Source organism: Scyliorhinus canicula, chromosome 2, assembly GCF_902713615.1.
Source record: "Scyliorhinus canicula chromosome 2, sScyCan1.1, whole genome shotgun sequence".
NCBI classification, from domain to species: Eukaryota; Metazoa; Chordata; class Chondrichthyes; order Carcharhiniformes; family Scyliorhinidae; genus Scyliorhinus; species Scyliorhinus canicula.
The window spans coordinates 213,309,105-213,325,537 of record NC_052147.1 but is presented as its reverse complement, the minus strand read 5'-3'; the positions used below and the strand labels follow the sequence as shown (position 1 = coordinate 213,325,537).

The following is a 16,433-nucleotide window of genomic DNA, read 5'->3' as shown; positions in this document are numbered from 1 at the left end:
AAATCCTCCGGTCGAGCCGGCACTTAGCCGCTGCAACGGAGAATCCAGGCACATGTTCTCCCACCGGAGCTGAATCGCTCCTTATTTGCATTCACACTGGGAGCACAAATCAGTCACAGTTCTTAGATTTGCAAATTTATGTGACGGATTCCCAAGGAAATCCTGCTATCGGGTCACTATTTTGAGCAGGTGACCCAACGGCGAGGTCCGACAGTTGGCCCCCTTCCTCCCAGCAATGCAATTCTGTCGTCTCCCCCCCCCCCCCACTGCCAGGGTGCCCATATGGTACTGCCAGGCTGAGTGGGGCACTGCCAGGGTGCCAAGCTGGCAGTGCCTGGGTGCCAGGTTGCCCATGGTGAGGAATCGGCCCAGGGTGTCCTGCCCTTATGAGGTGAGGTGAGGTGAGGGGGGCGCTCGTGGACCCCCCCAATGGGTAAGTTGGCAAGTTGGAGAGGGGGGTCCAAAGGCTTTGGTGGGGGGGGATGAGAGATTGGGGAGGCATTTAAAACCGCTACCCGATCTCTTCCTGCACTGACGAGCAAGTGCAGCATCGGATGGCTCTCCCTGAAGAGGCCCACCCCCCCTCAAAAAAGAATTTAAAAAGAGTCCCATTTTTTTAAATGAACATTTTACTGAGGTATTTATGGTTTATAACAACAACAGAAGAAACAGTGGGCAGGATTCTCCCATCGGGCGACAAAGTGCCAACGCCAGCCTAAAAACGGGAGTGTTTTACTCTGGCGTTGGCACCCGTTCCGAGACCCGATTCCCTGGGCCACAATGGGGTAGCATGGCCCACGTCGCTCCAGCTGCCAATCCCTGCGTGAACCCAGCGCCACGGGGTCCCAGCAGGCGCAGTTGGCCCGGCCCCAACTAGCGCATGCGCAGTGGCCTTCTTCCCCGCGCCAAATGGCGCAGGGCTACAGGAGCTGGCGCGGAGGAAAGGAGGCCCCCCAACAGAGCGGCCGGCCCACCGATCGGTGGGCCCCGATCGTGGGCCAGGCCAATACGGAGGCCCCCCTCGGGGTCGGACCCCCCCTCGCCCCAAGGACCCTTCAACGGCGAGGTCCCGCCCGCTCAGAGGATGTCAGAACGGCGCCGGCGGGACTCGGCCTTTTGGTGACGTCCGCTCAGCCCACCCGGGCCAGCGAATCGGCGTGCCGGCCCATGCCGGAGAGTCTGCCAGTACTCCAACCGGCACCGCGCCGACCACTCCGGCTCCGACATTAGGACGGCGTGGCGCAATTCGCGTGGCCTGCTGGCAACTCACCGACCCGGCAGGGGGTGGGAGAATTCCGCCCCGCGTACATACAAATATAAACATAGTGCAAAAGCCATCTTCCTCCCTCACAGGTCCCACCTTTGCTAACACCCTACTCTAAACTAAACTAAATTCCAACTGCTGACAGTTACATTTCCCCAAAGAAGTCGACGAACAGCTGCCACCTCCGGACGAACCCTAACATTGACCCTCTCAGGGCGAAATTGATTTTTCCCAGACAGAGAAAGCTAGCCATGTCAGTTAGCCAGGTCTCCGACTTTAGGAGCTTCGAGTCCCCCCAAGCTAATAATTATCGTCTCCAGGCTACCAGGGAGGCAAAGGCCAGAACGTCTGCCTCTTTCTCCTCCTGGATTCCCGGGTCTTTCGACACTCCGAAAATCGCCACCTCTGGACTCAGTGCCACCCTTGTTTTCAACACCTTGGACATGACATCCGCAAACCCCTGCCAGAATCCCCTAAACTTCGGGCATGCCCAGAACATAGGGATATGGTTCGCTGGTCCTCCCGCACACCTTACGCACCTGTCTTCTACCTCAAAGAACCTGGTCATCCGGGCCACTGTCATGTGAGCCCGGTGAACGACCTTAAACTATATCAGGCTGAGCCTAGCTCATGTTGTGGGCGCGTTGACTCTACTCAATACATCCGCCCAGAGACCATCCTCTATCTCTCCTCTTAATTCCTCTTCCCATTTGTGTTTCAGCTCCTCAGTCTGCGTTTTCTCTGACCCCATGAGTTCCTTGTAAATGTCCGAAACCCTCCCCTCTCCCACTCACATTCTGGAAACTACCCTGTCCTGTATCCCCCTTGGTGGTAGCAGCGGGAAGGTTGAGACCTGTCTGCGTAGGAAGTCCCGCGCCTGCAGGTACATAAACTCATTCCCTCCCGTCAATTCAAATTTCGCCTCCAACTTACTCAGACTGGGAAAGCTCCCCTCTATAAACATATCTCCCATCTTCTCGATCCCTGCTCTCTGCCATCCCTGGAAACAGAGTCCCATTTAATAGTGGGGTCGTTCACGGCGCTGCGGGCTGCGAGAAACACCCCGCTATTCGCACCCAAATCAGCATTCTTTTTGTTTTCATTGAATTGCACCCTATATTAATTACTTGGGTGAAGGGACAGAAGGTAATGCATTTAAGTTTGTTGAGGTGGAAAGGTCAGCGATGGGGAGGACACAGAAAGTTGTGAAGAGATATAGCCAGTTTAAGTGAATGGCAACAAGTTGATGGATGGAGTATCATGTGGGGAAGTGTGAAGTTATTCACTTTGATTCTAAGAATATTTTTTAAAAGGTAAGAATCAAGTGTTGGTGCTAAAAGAGACTTGTGTGTGCTCATACAGGTTTAGCAAGCAATGTGGAAAGCAAATACCACAATTGCCTTTATTGCCTTTATTGCAAGGGGATTACAGAAGTCCTGCTACAATTGCCCAGGGTTTTGGTGAGACAACAGCTGGAGAATTCCATGTGTTTTTGGTCTCCACATTTTAAGACCATAAGACCATAAGACATAGGAGCGGAAGTAAGGCCATTCGGCCCATCGAGTCCACTCCACTTAAGAAAGGGTATACATGCAGAGGCTGAGTAATTTGGAGTTATGGGGCTGGATTCTCCGCCCCGCCGCGCCACATTTCTGCCTCGCCCCGCCGACGGGATTCTCCGTTACGCCGGCCAATCAATGGGGTTTCCCATTGTGGGGCAGCCCCACGCCCTCGGGAAACCCGCGGGTGCCAGCAAAACGGAGAATCCCGCCGACGGAGAATCCCGCCCATATTCTCTGGATAAGCCATAAGGGGCTGGTTTAGCACGCAAGGGGCTGGTTTAGCACACTGGGCTAAATCGCTGGCTTTTAAAGCTGACCAAGGCAGGCCAGCAGCACGGTTCAATTCCCGTACCAGCCTCCCCGAACAGGCGGTGGAATGTGGCGACTAGGGGCTTTTCACAGTAGCTTTATTTGAAGCCTACTTGTGACAATAAGCAATGTTTTTTTGGAGTTTAGAGGAATGGGAGGTGATCTCATTGAAACATAAAAGGTTCTGAAGAGGTTCGATAGGGTGGATGCTGAGAGATTGTTTCTGCTCTTCGACGGATCTAAAAACGGGGACACCAATCCAGGATAAGGAGTCTATCATTTAGGATGAGATGAGGAGAAATTATTTTACTCAAAGGTTGTCAATCTTTGGAATTCCCTACCCCAGAAGGTTGTGGATGCTCAATTGTTGAATACATTCAAGGTTGGGATAAGCAAATGTTTGGTCTCTCAGGAATCAAGAGATATGGGGAGGTGGCAGTTGAAACCCTAGATTAGCCATGATCGCATTGTACGGCGGAGCATATTCAAAAGCGTGGAGGCAGGCCTTTTAGCCAGCCCACCTTGGCATTTGCGGTGACTTGGCAGCTCTTCTCGCTGTCTCCACACTGTTTCCAGGGACAGCAGGCCTGACTCCAGTTAGGACCCTGCCGACGAAAATTTGACCTTTTGGGGAAGTTTCTCCAGCGTCTGGTTTGGGGTGTTGGGAATTTTCCTGACTCAGGTGCAGAAATTTGTCCTTTGGATGGGATTATTTGTTGTCAGAGTCGTGAGGATTCCTGGTCACCAGGATCAGGTCACGATGGATCGTACCAAACCACTGGCTTGACGCACCGTTTGGCACCTAGCAGTGATTGGCTTTGGTACCCTTAAGACCACAGTCCTGCTCACATTTACCTGACAGCAAGTAAAGTTTCCAGAACATAGAACATAGAACAGTACAGCACAGAACAGGCCACTCCCTCAACTATAATTTGAAAGCATGTGCCTCTATGTGCCTCTATCCACTGTTTGTGAAGAAACGGGTAACCTAGGTCCTATTCCTCAGATTTATAGAAGGCATTCAGAGTGAACTGATAACTTTGAGGATATTAAGTAGAGGAGAAAAATTCTTCTGAGTAAGGGTTCTGAAGCGCGGAGGATCAGTTGTCACATGCGTGGAGGATCAACTGTCACACGGTCAAATTGGATTTTAGACAGCACAGTTGGGTCCCAGAGGATGTACGGAATCTGGAAAATGCAAAAAAAAAGATCCTGTTGGGAAGTATGGAATTTATCATATAGATCTGGAAGATATGATCCTATGCTCTCTCCTATTGTCTGCAATCTTCTTCCGTGCTTTCAGAAACTTCCTCAAAGGAAGTTTATCTTAAATATGAATAAAGACATTAACTGATCAGATTCACTATATTTTCTTAGGACTAGTTTTAAAAAAGATAATGTTAACAAATTGCCTCTTCCTGACAATAAACTTTTATTTATATTACTTCAGGGCGGCACAGTGGTTAGCTGATGTACCATCAATTGGACGCGAAACACGATGAAGATCCAAACTGTGGCTTTAATCAGCTAGTTGTTAGCCCGGTGGTCGACTACAGAGAAAGGCCGACCGCCGGGAAACCTGGGTACTTATACCCCGCCTCGGAGGCAGGGTCTACTTGCCTCTCGACCAATTGGTTAACAGTCACATGACTAGTCCCAGCCAATCAGACGAGAGGCACATGACCAGCCAGAGCCAATGGGAAACCAATGCTCTGCACCAATAGCAGTTCTCCCACTCATATCACCACATTAGCACTGCTGCTTCACAACTCCAGGGACCTGAGTTCAATTCCGTCCTCAGGTGACTGTCTATGTGGAGTTTGCTCTTTCTCCCCATGTCTGCGTGGGTTTCCTCTGGGTGCTCCGGTTCCCTCCCACAGTCAAAAGATTTGCAGGTTGGGTGGATTGACCATGCTAAATTGCTCCCTAGTGTCCAAAGGTGGGGGGGGGGGATTACTGGGATAGGGTGGAGGCGTGGGCTTAAGTCGGGTGCTCTTTCCAAGGGCTGGTGGAAGCTCAATGGGCCGAATGGCCTCCTTTAGCACTGTAAATTCTATGATTCAGTCTTTTTCAAAACATCTCTAATTTTGAAGATGGGAAAAGAGTGAAGAAAAGTTGACAATGAGAACAGGAGCAATATTAAACAGTGGTATTCACTGTGCAAACAAAATAGTTAAACATATCCATTGTAACTCTGAAAACGCAAAATTCAAAACCCTTTATTTGAAATTCTATGTAATAGTTGAATGTCCAAGACTCAAATATAACTAAATAAATTAATCATCTTCAGTATCCATTCTAACCCCATTAGGATTAGACAATGGATTCCAACTGACTGTCACACATCTTCATTTCTGATTTCCAAACAATATTTCTACTGAAACAATTAGCGAAATATGCTCAATATTTAATTACAGTAGTTTGCAAAAACGTAAAAGGTGAGGTCTATTTTTGGATTACATATGGGAATATTGGATCAAAAGTATGGTCAAGTACCTTCCACCATACTTGTAAAGACTGTACACACTACTAACAGCACATTTAAATAGCTTTGCCTTCCACCAGATACCACCCTGGGAATTCTTTTGATAGCTTATAATTTCCATAGAAGTGGCATTCGTCTTCAAAATTCAGGGTACATTTCTTCCAGAGTCAAAGCTATTTTATTAACCTCAATATTTCCACACAGTTTTGTCTGTTATCTTTTCATGTGGGCAGTTTGCTGTACACTGTACGGATATAACATTTTAAATCATCCTCATTGAAACATATAATGTAGCCCAGCATATAGAATGCTTTTGATGTGCTTTCAGTTCACACTACGAGTACTAAAAGTTGAGTTTTTGTGGGATTTATTTTCACTACATAATAGAAATGTTGAAAGTCCACAACGTATGTGTTTTGTTAAAGGTTTCTGCAAGTGTTAAATTCTTGGCAGCATTCACTGTTGCTATGGAACTATATAATATGAAACTCACCCCCATTTATATATGAGGTGAAAAGAAAATATCTACACTTTGTTACATGCTCTGTGTCTTGCCACTGTCTGGTTGGCTGATAGAATGTGCCAGCCTCTTCATTTAAACTGGAGGCACATTTAAAAATCAGGAAGATCTAAAGCCAGGATTATTCAAGCTGGAAGAAATTGTTTAGTGCATTTCTCTCATTAGACTATGCTGCAAAAAAACTGCTGACAAAATCCGCACAGGATGCAAGAACATCTGTGCTGACCAAATAAAATATTTTTAGAATCATAGTGAGTTCATGGGACTACTGCTTTTGCTTCAGAAAACAACAACATTTTATTTTCAATATTCCGATGCTGATTATTTCAATTAACTTGGTGACTTCGGCTTGTCCATTAGCAATTTTAGGTAGTGAACGTTTCAGTGTCCATAGTGATGTCCTGTTTTGATCTTTTAAAATATATAAATTGAGATTAATTTTCCAATGCTTTATAGTGGGAAAATAAATTGCAGGATTTGATGTACCAAGGCCATCCCACTAAATCAGACTAGTGAGTCGGGGTTTTGCATCTGAACTGACAATCTTGCATCCTCCCACTTCAAAAATGGCAATCTCACACCCCACTGCTAATTCCAGCTTTATTGTTTTCATATGGTCTCTCTTGCTGGAGTGTGTGGGAGAAAGAAAAAGCTATATACATGGAGCTTTTCCAGTATTCATTGTGCCTTTGGAAATCTTCCAACAAATCCTGAGGTACTGCAGTTTAAGTACAGGATTTTCACTGTGGATGCTAGATGCTGGCCGCTGCCCTCTCTCCAGAGCATACTTTTGTTTCTCCTGCACTCCAGCCAGAGAACAACAAAGAACAAAGAACAAAGAAAAGTACAGCATAGGAACAGGCCCTTCGGCCCTCCAAGCCTGTGCTGACCATGCTGCCTGTCTAAACTAAAATCTTTTTTTTGGAATATTTTTATTGAAGCATTTGCAAAATTTTTATCACAATAACAAACAAAACAATAATAACATAAATGTCAACATGGTAAACTAGACATTTCCCACCCAACCCCTTCTGTACATCCCATAACCATATTGCATCTACCCGCGCCCGCCCCCTTCAGAATGCTGCTTCTGCTGACATTTTAATTTTCCCCGAGAAAGTCGATGAACGGCTGCCACCTCCGGGAGAACCCCAGCATTGACCCCCTCAAGGCAAACTTTATTTTCTCCAGCTTGAGAAACCCAGCCACGTCACTGACCCAAACCTCCACACTTGGGGGCTTCGAGTCCCTCCACATTAAAAGGATCCATCTCCGGGCTACCAGGGCGGCAAAGGCCAAAACGTTGGCCTCTTTCACTCCCTGAACTCCCGGGTCTTCTGACACTCCAAAGATAGCTATCTCTGGACTCGGCACCATCCATGTACCTAGCACCTTGGACATTGCCTTGGCAAACCCCTGCCAGAATCCACCAAGCTTCGGGCATGCCCAGAACATGTGGACATGGTTTGTTGGGCTTCCCGCACACCTTGCGCATCTATCTTCTACCCCGAAAAACTTGCTCATCCTCCCCGCCGTCATGTGTGCCCGGTGTACCACCTTAAACTGTATTAGAATGAGCCTGGCACATGATGAGGAGGAATTAACCCTGCTTAGGGCATCCGCCCACAGACCCGCCTCTTACTTCCCACCTAGCTCCTCCTCCCACTTGCCCTTCAGTTCCTCCACTGGGGTCTCCTCCGCCTCCAACGATTCTTGATAGATATCCAACACTTTCCCCTCCCCCACCCAGGTACCGGACACTACTCTTTCCTGTATCCCCCGACGGGATCAGCGGGAAAGCCAACCCCTGTTTCCTAAGAAAGTCCCGGACTTGTAAATATTTGAAACCGTTCCCCGGCGGCAGCTTGAACTTGTTCTCCACGCCTTCAGACTGGGAAAACTCCCGTCTATCAATAGATCTCCCGTCTAATTCCTTCTCTCTGCCAACTTCAGAACCCGGCATCTATCCTGTCCGGCGCGAACCTGTGGTTATTGCTCCAGTGCTCCCAAACTGGTGCCTTTGCATGATGCTGCCTCCATCCGCTCCCATGCCGACCCCTCCCCAATTACCCACTTCCTAATCATCGCTATATTCGCCGCCCAGTAGTAGTTCGGCAGCGCCAAACCCCCCCCCCCCCCCGACTGCGCTCCAACAACATTTTCTTCACCCGTGGGGTTTTATTTGCCCATACAAAGCCTGAAATAATCTTGTTTACCCGCTTGAAAAAGGCCTTGGGGATGAAGATGGGGAGTCACTGGAAGACAAACAAAAATCTGGGGAGCACCATCATTTTCACGGTCTGTACCCTCCCCGCCAGCAATAGCAGGAGCATATCCCATCTTTTAAAGTCCCCCTCCGTTTGTTCCACCAGCCGGGTTACGTCTAAACTAAAATCTTCTACACTTCCTGGGTCAGTATCCCTCAATTCCCATCCTATTCATGTATTTGTCAAGATGCCCCTTAAATGTCACTATCGTCCCTGCTTCCAACATCTCCTCCGGCAGCGAGTTCCAGGCATCCACTACTGTTTGTGTAAAAAAACTTGCCTTGTACATCTCCTCTAAACCTTGCCCCTCGCACCTTAAACCTATGGGGCAAGGTTTAGAGGAGATGTAGAAAGCAAAATACAATCTTAACTCGCACCTATGGTCATAGGACAGTCTGCAAAGTGGTCGCTGCCTTTGCCTTTACATTACAATTAGTTTTGTGATTTTCACTCTTCCCACCAAAAAGCTAATTTGACCCAAACTACTTTCGTAAAAGGCCATTTCCTTCTATAACAGGAAATTGACATCTTTCATTCTCACAAACACATGCCGAAAACAGCCACCTAGTAAGTGGTTTAGCAATACACCATTGAGCTGAACTGTCACCTTCTTCTTCACCACAACAGCCAAAAGGTAATCAGCTGCCCTGTGTCAACATGGACTGTGCAATGTGATAATAAACCTAAAATGCCTGTTCTTACTCAAAACTGGGGGTACATTGATAATTAGTGTCAAGAAAACAAGACAATTAATTATGTTTCTTTTGGTAATATTAGCCATATTTCTTTTGTACAAGACAAACTGTTGGAGGTTGTAATTATAATAATTAGAGTACGATACAGGGTGACTGCAAGAATCTAAACTAACAGTAAGACAAGATAAAAATATGAACTTGAATGAAACAATAGCTCTCCAAGGTTTATAGAAAAGTAAGAGGTCAACTCATTGATAAAGATATGGCACTAACAATAAAAGTAGTGTAACACTAGTATTTGTAAGTATTGCTTACCTTTCTGGTTACAGCTGGATCGAGATAACCTTTCAATTTCAGAATGTATGTATGTGGTGGATTTTTCACTTGAAATCTTTCCTATATTGAGACAAAAGTTCAAACATTAGTTTGTGTAATCCAACCACTTAAATCTGAAATCACTGAATTTCAAAGAGTTGTCCCTTTGTGTTTTTAATGCGCTTCATACTTAAATCTACCCCCCTATTAAAAGATTACGGCCTAGATTTTCACCGGGACAAGAAAGTCTTGCCATCATGAGGAAAATGGCAGAAGAGGACCAAATAAAGTCCTGCCCTCAATCATGGCACTACCATTTGATCAGAAGCAGGAATGGGCCTGGGTTGGGATTCACACATGCGCATTTCACGGAGGCAGCTGCCTATAGAAATCAGTAGCTGCCTCCCTACATGTGCGATTTTGTTGTGAGAAGAGTATGAAACCCAACGAGTGCAATTTAGATCTGGCAGGAGCAGATGTGAACTTTGTGAATTTGTTTGAATAGCCACGGTATCCTTTTGGAGATGTATGGGGAACCCTTCAATATGGTCCTGGGACATCTCTGGGGGAGGTCAGGGGTCCTTTGGAAATGCTAAAAGAAGGAATGAACGCATGTCAAAAGTGCATAAACTCATTAGAACTGTGAAGCTCACTGGAACTGTCAACAACAACTGAGCTTTGACAAAGAGTCATCGGACTCAAAACGTGAGCTCTTTTCTCTCCCTACAGATGCTGCCAGACTTGCTGAGATTTTCCAGCATTTTCCCTTTTGTTTCAGATTCCAGCATCCGCAGTAATTTGCTTTTAAGAACTGTCAAAAGTGTTAAGATGAACTATCAAAGGAAACTGTCACGGTATTTAAATCTCCTGTCCTTCAGTACTTTGAAAAACATGTTAGTAGTGTTAAACAAAGTGATTGCTTACTATTTTGCTCTGTCTGTTGACATAAGCCTTAGGACTTCCATTACTGGATTAGTGCTGCATGATTGATTTCACAATCATTCATTATCACAGTGAGGCACCTGCCATTTCAGTTTGACTGACAGCTCCAAGTGGTCATGGATCCTTTAAAATGGGACTATTGGAATGCTTGTTTTTCTATTGGCCGGGAATCTCTGATCCGTGTTCAGCCCAACACCGCTGCCAGCGAGACCGGAGAATCTTGCATTCAGCCAAAACTCCATTCATGAATCACAGAAACTCTACAGTGCAGAAGGAGGCCAGTCGGCCCAGCAAGACTGCACCAACCCTCCGAATGAGTACTCCAACTATGCCACTCCCCCACCCTATCCCAGTGACCCCTTATATTAATCATGGTCAATCCCCGAACCTGCCCATCTTTGGACACTAAGGGGCAATTTTGCATGGTCAATCCACCTAACCTGCACATCTTTGGACTGTGGGAGAAAAATGTGGGAGGAAACCCACGCAAACATGGGGAGAAAGTGCAGACTCCACACAGTCATCCGAGGCCACAATCAAATCTGGGTCTCTAGCGCTGTGAGGCAGCAGTGCTAACCAATGTGCCATCGAGCCGGAGAATCTCACCAGCGTGAATGGATGGTGAATTCCGGTCAATAGATTATTCAATTTAAGAGAATGTTAATTGTTGTAAGGTATAATGGGAGTTATAGGAATGTACATGTAGTAAATGGGGTTTTATGAATTAGACATTTTTTTAAAAATAGACACTTGGAACTTTATTTAATTTAATCTCAGCATTGGTCCTGGGGTCTGTCCATGGTGAATACTGGATGGCTAAAATTACATGTTAGGTGTAAGGGCAAAGGGTGGGATTGGTGGCATGAGTTGGCACTAATTTGGCACAAGGACTATAAAGGAACACAGAGGTGGATGGAGTGGCCTAGGTTGACATTTGGGCTATAATAATAATCTTTATTGTCACAAGTAGGTTTACATTAACACTGCAATTAAGTTACTGTGAAAAGCCCCTAGTCGCCACATTTCGCCTCCTGTTCGGGTACACAGAGGGAGAATTTAAATGTCCAAATTACACAGCAGCACATCTTTCGGGACTTGTGGGAGGAAACCGGAGCACCCGGTTGGAAACCCACGCAGACACAGGGAGAACAAACAGACTGTGCACAGACAGTGACCCAAGCCGGGAATCGAACCTGGGACCCTGGCGCTGTGAAGCAACAGTGCTAACCACTGAGCTACCATGCCGCCCATGGGGTTGACAGAGGGGCATAGTTGGGATGGGGGTAAGTGAGGCCTTGGCAGAGGGGCATTAAATGGCTAGGCTGGTACGGATGGGCCTCGGGACTGTGTGGGAGTTTGAGGGGGTGTGATGGCGAAGGGTTGGAGGACAGTTTTATGCTTTTCTAATTTTTCATTAAACTTCAACACAGTCCCGAGCACTGAGAAAGGCCTTCCACCCAGTCCACTTCTGCACACAGTATCCTTTACACTTGTTCTCGAGTCACCGAGCCTGACTTCCATGGAACAGCTCCACCGAGGAATGTTTTGTCAGACATTTTTAGAAGTCGGGTTCATGGAGCCTGGAATTCTCCCAACTCTCTGCACCTGATGCACAGGGGTAAATCTAGGCCTAAACTGATGTTTATAACTAACTTGATGCAGCGCACATTAATCCCCATGAAAATTACCAAGTTCCAACCGACCAACTTGATATTTTCATTTCTCAAGCTCAGGCTTGACTTATGCCCTCAGTGGGCAGCATTTTGTAATCGTTATCTATTAGTTAGCACAAAGTTGTTGCATTTCAAACTCAATCAAAACACCAGAACCAACAACATATCTGTGATCTCAATGCAGAATACAAACTAAAGCACATTCAACACAACTTTCTCTAAGAGTCCAAGCATTAGATGACACAAGTGCTTTATTTTATATAGTTTCATGGGCACAAATCTCAAGTATTGATGGCCAAGGTCAACAAGCTGTTATTAACACCATCGCCACCACGTCAAATTCTGTCCTACATAGTAGTTTCCAGAAGAAGCAGGGGGAATATGTAAGCAATTAGAAGCATGAATCATAACAAACTTTCCTCTCCAACTCAGAGCCAGTGAAATCAATTTTAAATGCTGTACCACTGCCGTCAACCCATCACAGGCCAGGGACTGAATCTGGGATTTTCTGCTCTGTTAGGTTTAGCTACTTGCTGAACACTAACCACTGAAGGAGCCACATAATGATTTAGTGCCAGGAAAAATCTACACAGTACTATTACAGACCAAGTGATTTTTGTATTGTACGTAATCCCTCCAAATTTACATTCCTACCTCAGAGGCATGCATGCAGTCTTCATCCATGAATAGCAAAAGCTGTTTCAGTAAGTCGCTTTCTGCGTGTACAGGGTTAACTTATGGCACAGATTTTACAATGGAATGTATGATTACTCCTTGGTTAACTCTGAACATTATCACAGATGTATGTAATAACATATATATTGTTGTATGTATAGTGTGTCATTATTATCTTCATGTTTTATTTATCACTCACTATATGCTAATTCTGGTACTTTGGAAAAGAATGAATTAAGGAAAGCGATTGCAAAAACAAAACACACCTCGGACTCAAACATTTCTCTTTTAAGGTATTGTGTTTCAAAACTCACATGTGTTGCATATTGCAAGTGGCAAGACCCTTGGGATTGAATTACTAAGTGTGAGACTTGTTATTGAAAAGCTATTTTGGCTGCCTGGGGTTGGGCCTGCGGATGCATTGGGCTGGTGACTGGCCCAAGAAAGGTGATGGCTGATGATCGGTGGGGTTGTGGGGGGGGGCTCCCCAACTAGGCTGATCACATGGAACGTTGGAGGGCTAAATGGGACGGTTAAGAGGGCACGCGTGTTCACGCATTTGAGGGGATTGAAAGCGGACGTGGCAATGTTACAGGAGCCACACCTTAGGGTAACCGATCAGATTAGATTAAGGAAGGGATGGGTCGGACAGGTTTTTCACTTGAGGCTTGACTCTAAAACAAGAGGTGTCGTAATCCTGATTAATAAGCGAGTGTCATCCGAGGCGAGAAGAATAGTTTCGGATGTGGAAGGCCGTTACATCATGGTTAGTGGGAAGTTGGATGGGCTGCTGGTAGTGCTAGTGAATGTGTACGCGCCAAATTGGGATGATGTGGAGTTCATAAGGAGGATGTTGGGGAAGATCCCGGACCTGAATTCACATAAGTTGGTCATGGGGGAGGGGGAACTTCAACACAGTCATTGACCCAAGGCTAGACCTGTCGAGCTCAAGGACAGGCAGAGTGCCAGCAATGGCAAAGAAGCTAAAGGAGTTTATGGAGCAGGTGAGGGGGGTGGACCCATGGAGATTTGGGCGGCCGAGAGTGAAGTAGTTCCCCTTTTGCTCACACGTGCATAAAGTGTACCCCTGGATCGACTTTTTCATCTTTAACAGTGCTTTACTCATGGGGGTAGTGGACACTGAGTATTCAGCGATCACGGTCTCGGATCATGCCCCGCACTGGGTGGACCTACAGGTGAGCAAGGAGGGTGGCCAACGCCCACACTGGAGTTTGGATGTCGGACTGTTAGCGAGGTGGCATGTGTCAGGTGGGGAGGCGGTAAGTAGGTAGGATGATTTATGCAGAACAGTCATAGGACTCAAAACCTTAACTTTGTTTCTGTGTCCACAGATGCTGCCAGACCTGCTGAGTTTATCCAGCATTGTTATTTCAAATTTACAGCATCCGTAATATTTCACTTTTCTAGAAGTTCCTAGTTTGTTTTCATTTTACTATAATTAACTGCTTAGCTTGCTCAATGACAACACTGTTGCTGGGCACTGGAGATCCTCTACAGTTGACGCCCCCAGGAACTGTGAAATCCACACTATAGAGGTCCCCAGATCTTTCTGGAAAGCTTTCATCAATGATCTGCAATGGGCGCCATCACTCCACTGCTGGGAAAGTCCAGGCCAGCATATTTAGTTCTGGGCACCAAACTTTAGAGAGGTCAATTCTGAGAGGGAGTGCAGAGGAAAAGATGTATTAGAGCTGATTCCTGGGAGAAAAACTTCAATTAACTTCGAGGGACTGGAGAAACTAAGGTTATTCTGCCCAAAAGAGAAAGGATTAACAGCAGATTTGATGGAGTGTTCAAAATCCTGCCAGCCTTTGATAGAGTTAAGTGGAAGATGGATCAGTAAACAGAGGACACAGATTTAATGTGATCGGCAAAAGAGCCAGTGGCAGCATAAGGAAGCATTATTTTTGAAATGCAGCAAATTGTCATCTGGAGAACAGCATCTGAATCTGTGGTCGAAGCAGATTCAGTCGTAGCTTTCAAAAGATAATTGGGTTAATACTCAATGGGGAAACAATGACACAGTTATGGGGATTGAGCACGGGAGTGGGGTTAATTGAATAGCTTTACCAAACAGCCAATGCTGTTGGGGGCACAGTTGCATAGTGGTGAGCACAGTTGCTTCACAGCTCCAGGGTCCCAGGTTCGATTCCCGGCTTGTGTCACTGTCTGTGTGGAGTCTGCACATTCTCCCTGTGTCTGCGTGGGTTTCCTCTGGGTGCGCTGGTTTCCTCCCCCAGTCAGCAAGGGTGACTGGCATGGCAGTGAAATGACTGTAAGACACTTGTGCTTATACTGAGTACCATCTGACAACTGATGATAAGGTGTAGAAAGCAGCAAAGAGAATGGAACTCTCCAAAATGATACAGATTGGAAATTTCATAGAGGTTCTGAGGCCCTGTTTTGGAGGCCATGCATGCATTGTTGGAAGGACCAATACACAAATTATTTTATGCTTAAAAAAAACAAAATCATTAAGGTTTGGGTAGTATGATGGCACTATGCACTGGAACATGAAAGCTCCAAACTGCAGACCAAGAAGTGAAGCTCATGTTGAGAGTGACCAGCCTTGGCCTCACAGCGCCAGGGCCCAGGTTCTATTCCGACCATGGGTGACTGTGGAGTTTGCACGTTCACCCAGTGGCTGCGTTAGATTCCTCCCACAGTCCAAAGATGTGCAGGTTAGGTGGATTGGCCATGCTAAAGTGCCCCTTCGAGTCCAAAATGTTAGGTGGGGTTACAGGGAAAGGGTGGAGGTATCGGCTTTGGTGGGTGCTCTTTCGGAGGGTGGGTGTTGCTCGATGGACCAAATGGCCTCCTTCTGCACTGTAAGGATTCCATGATTCAATCATTCTAAAATAGACATCGGTGAATTGCCAGAACCAAACTGCTTGCCTGACCCCTTCCCAACAAAGTCACAGAATGTGGACAACAGCTAAAATATAACATAAACGTTTCTAGTTAAACACCCTTAATAAGAATGTAATATATTAGCTAGCCAACTGGAAGTTCACTACCTTGCTGATGACCTCTGTGCTCCTTCAGATTCAGTGTTTAACCAGTTAAAATAGTAGAATCTGCAATGCAGGAGGCCATTCGGCCCATCGAGTCTGCATCAGCCCTGAGAAAGATCACCCTACCCAAGACCACACATCCACCCTATCCCCGTAACCCAGTAACCCTACCTAACTTTTTGGACACTAAGGCCAATTTAGCATGCCCAATCCACCTAACCTGCACATTGTTGGACTGTGAGAGGAAACTGAAGCACCCGGAGTAAACCCACGCAGACGCGGGGAGAACATGCAGACTCCGCACAGTGACCCAAGTTGGGAATCGAACACCGGTCCCTGGTGCTGTGAAGTAACAGTGCTAACCACTGTGCTAGCGGGTCGCCCGGTAGTTGCTTTTTATAGTATTCTCGCATTGACATGTGGCAGATGCAAGAATCCTCTCCAGCCGAATGAACCATCATTCTGTCCAATGGGCAGCACGGTAGCATAGTGGTTAGCACAATTGCTTCACAACTCCAGGGTCCCAGGTTTGATTCCCGGCTTGGGTCACTGTCTGTGCGGAGTCTGCATGTTCTCCCCATGTGTGTGTGGGTTTCCTCCGGGTGCTCCGGTTTCCTCCCACAGTCCAAAGATGTGCAGGTTAGGTGGATTGGCCATGCTAAATTGCCCTTAGTGTCAAACATTGCCCTTA

At 46.5% G+C, this 16,433-nt stretch overlaps 1 protein-coding gene across 13 annotated transcripts in view; it reads right to left on the bottom strand.

The window, feature by feature from the left end:
• The window catches only part of LOC119961940 (formin-like protein 2), a 314,356-nt gene that overhangs the window by 124,905 nt on the left and 173,018 nt on the right, over positions 1-16,433 (bottom strand). For all 13 annotated transcript variants that reach the window (XM_038789533.1, XM_038789532.1, XM_038789536.1 and 10 more), the window contains exon 3: positions 9,418-9,498. In XM_038789533.1, the coding sequence (XP_038645461.1) occupies positions 9,418-9,498 (81 nt within the window). The remainder of the gene's footprint in view (positions 1-9,417; positions 9,499-16,433) is intronic.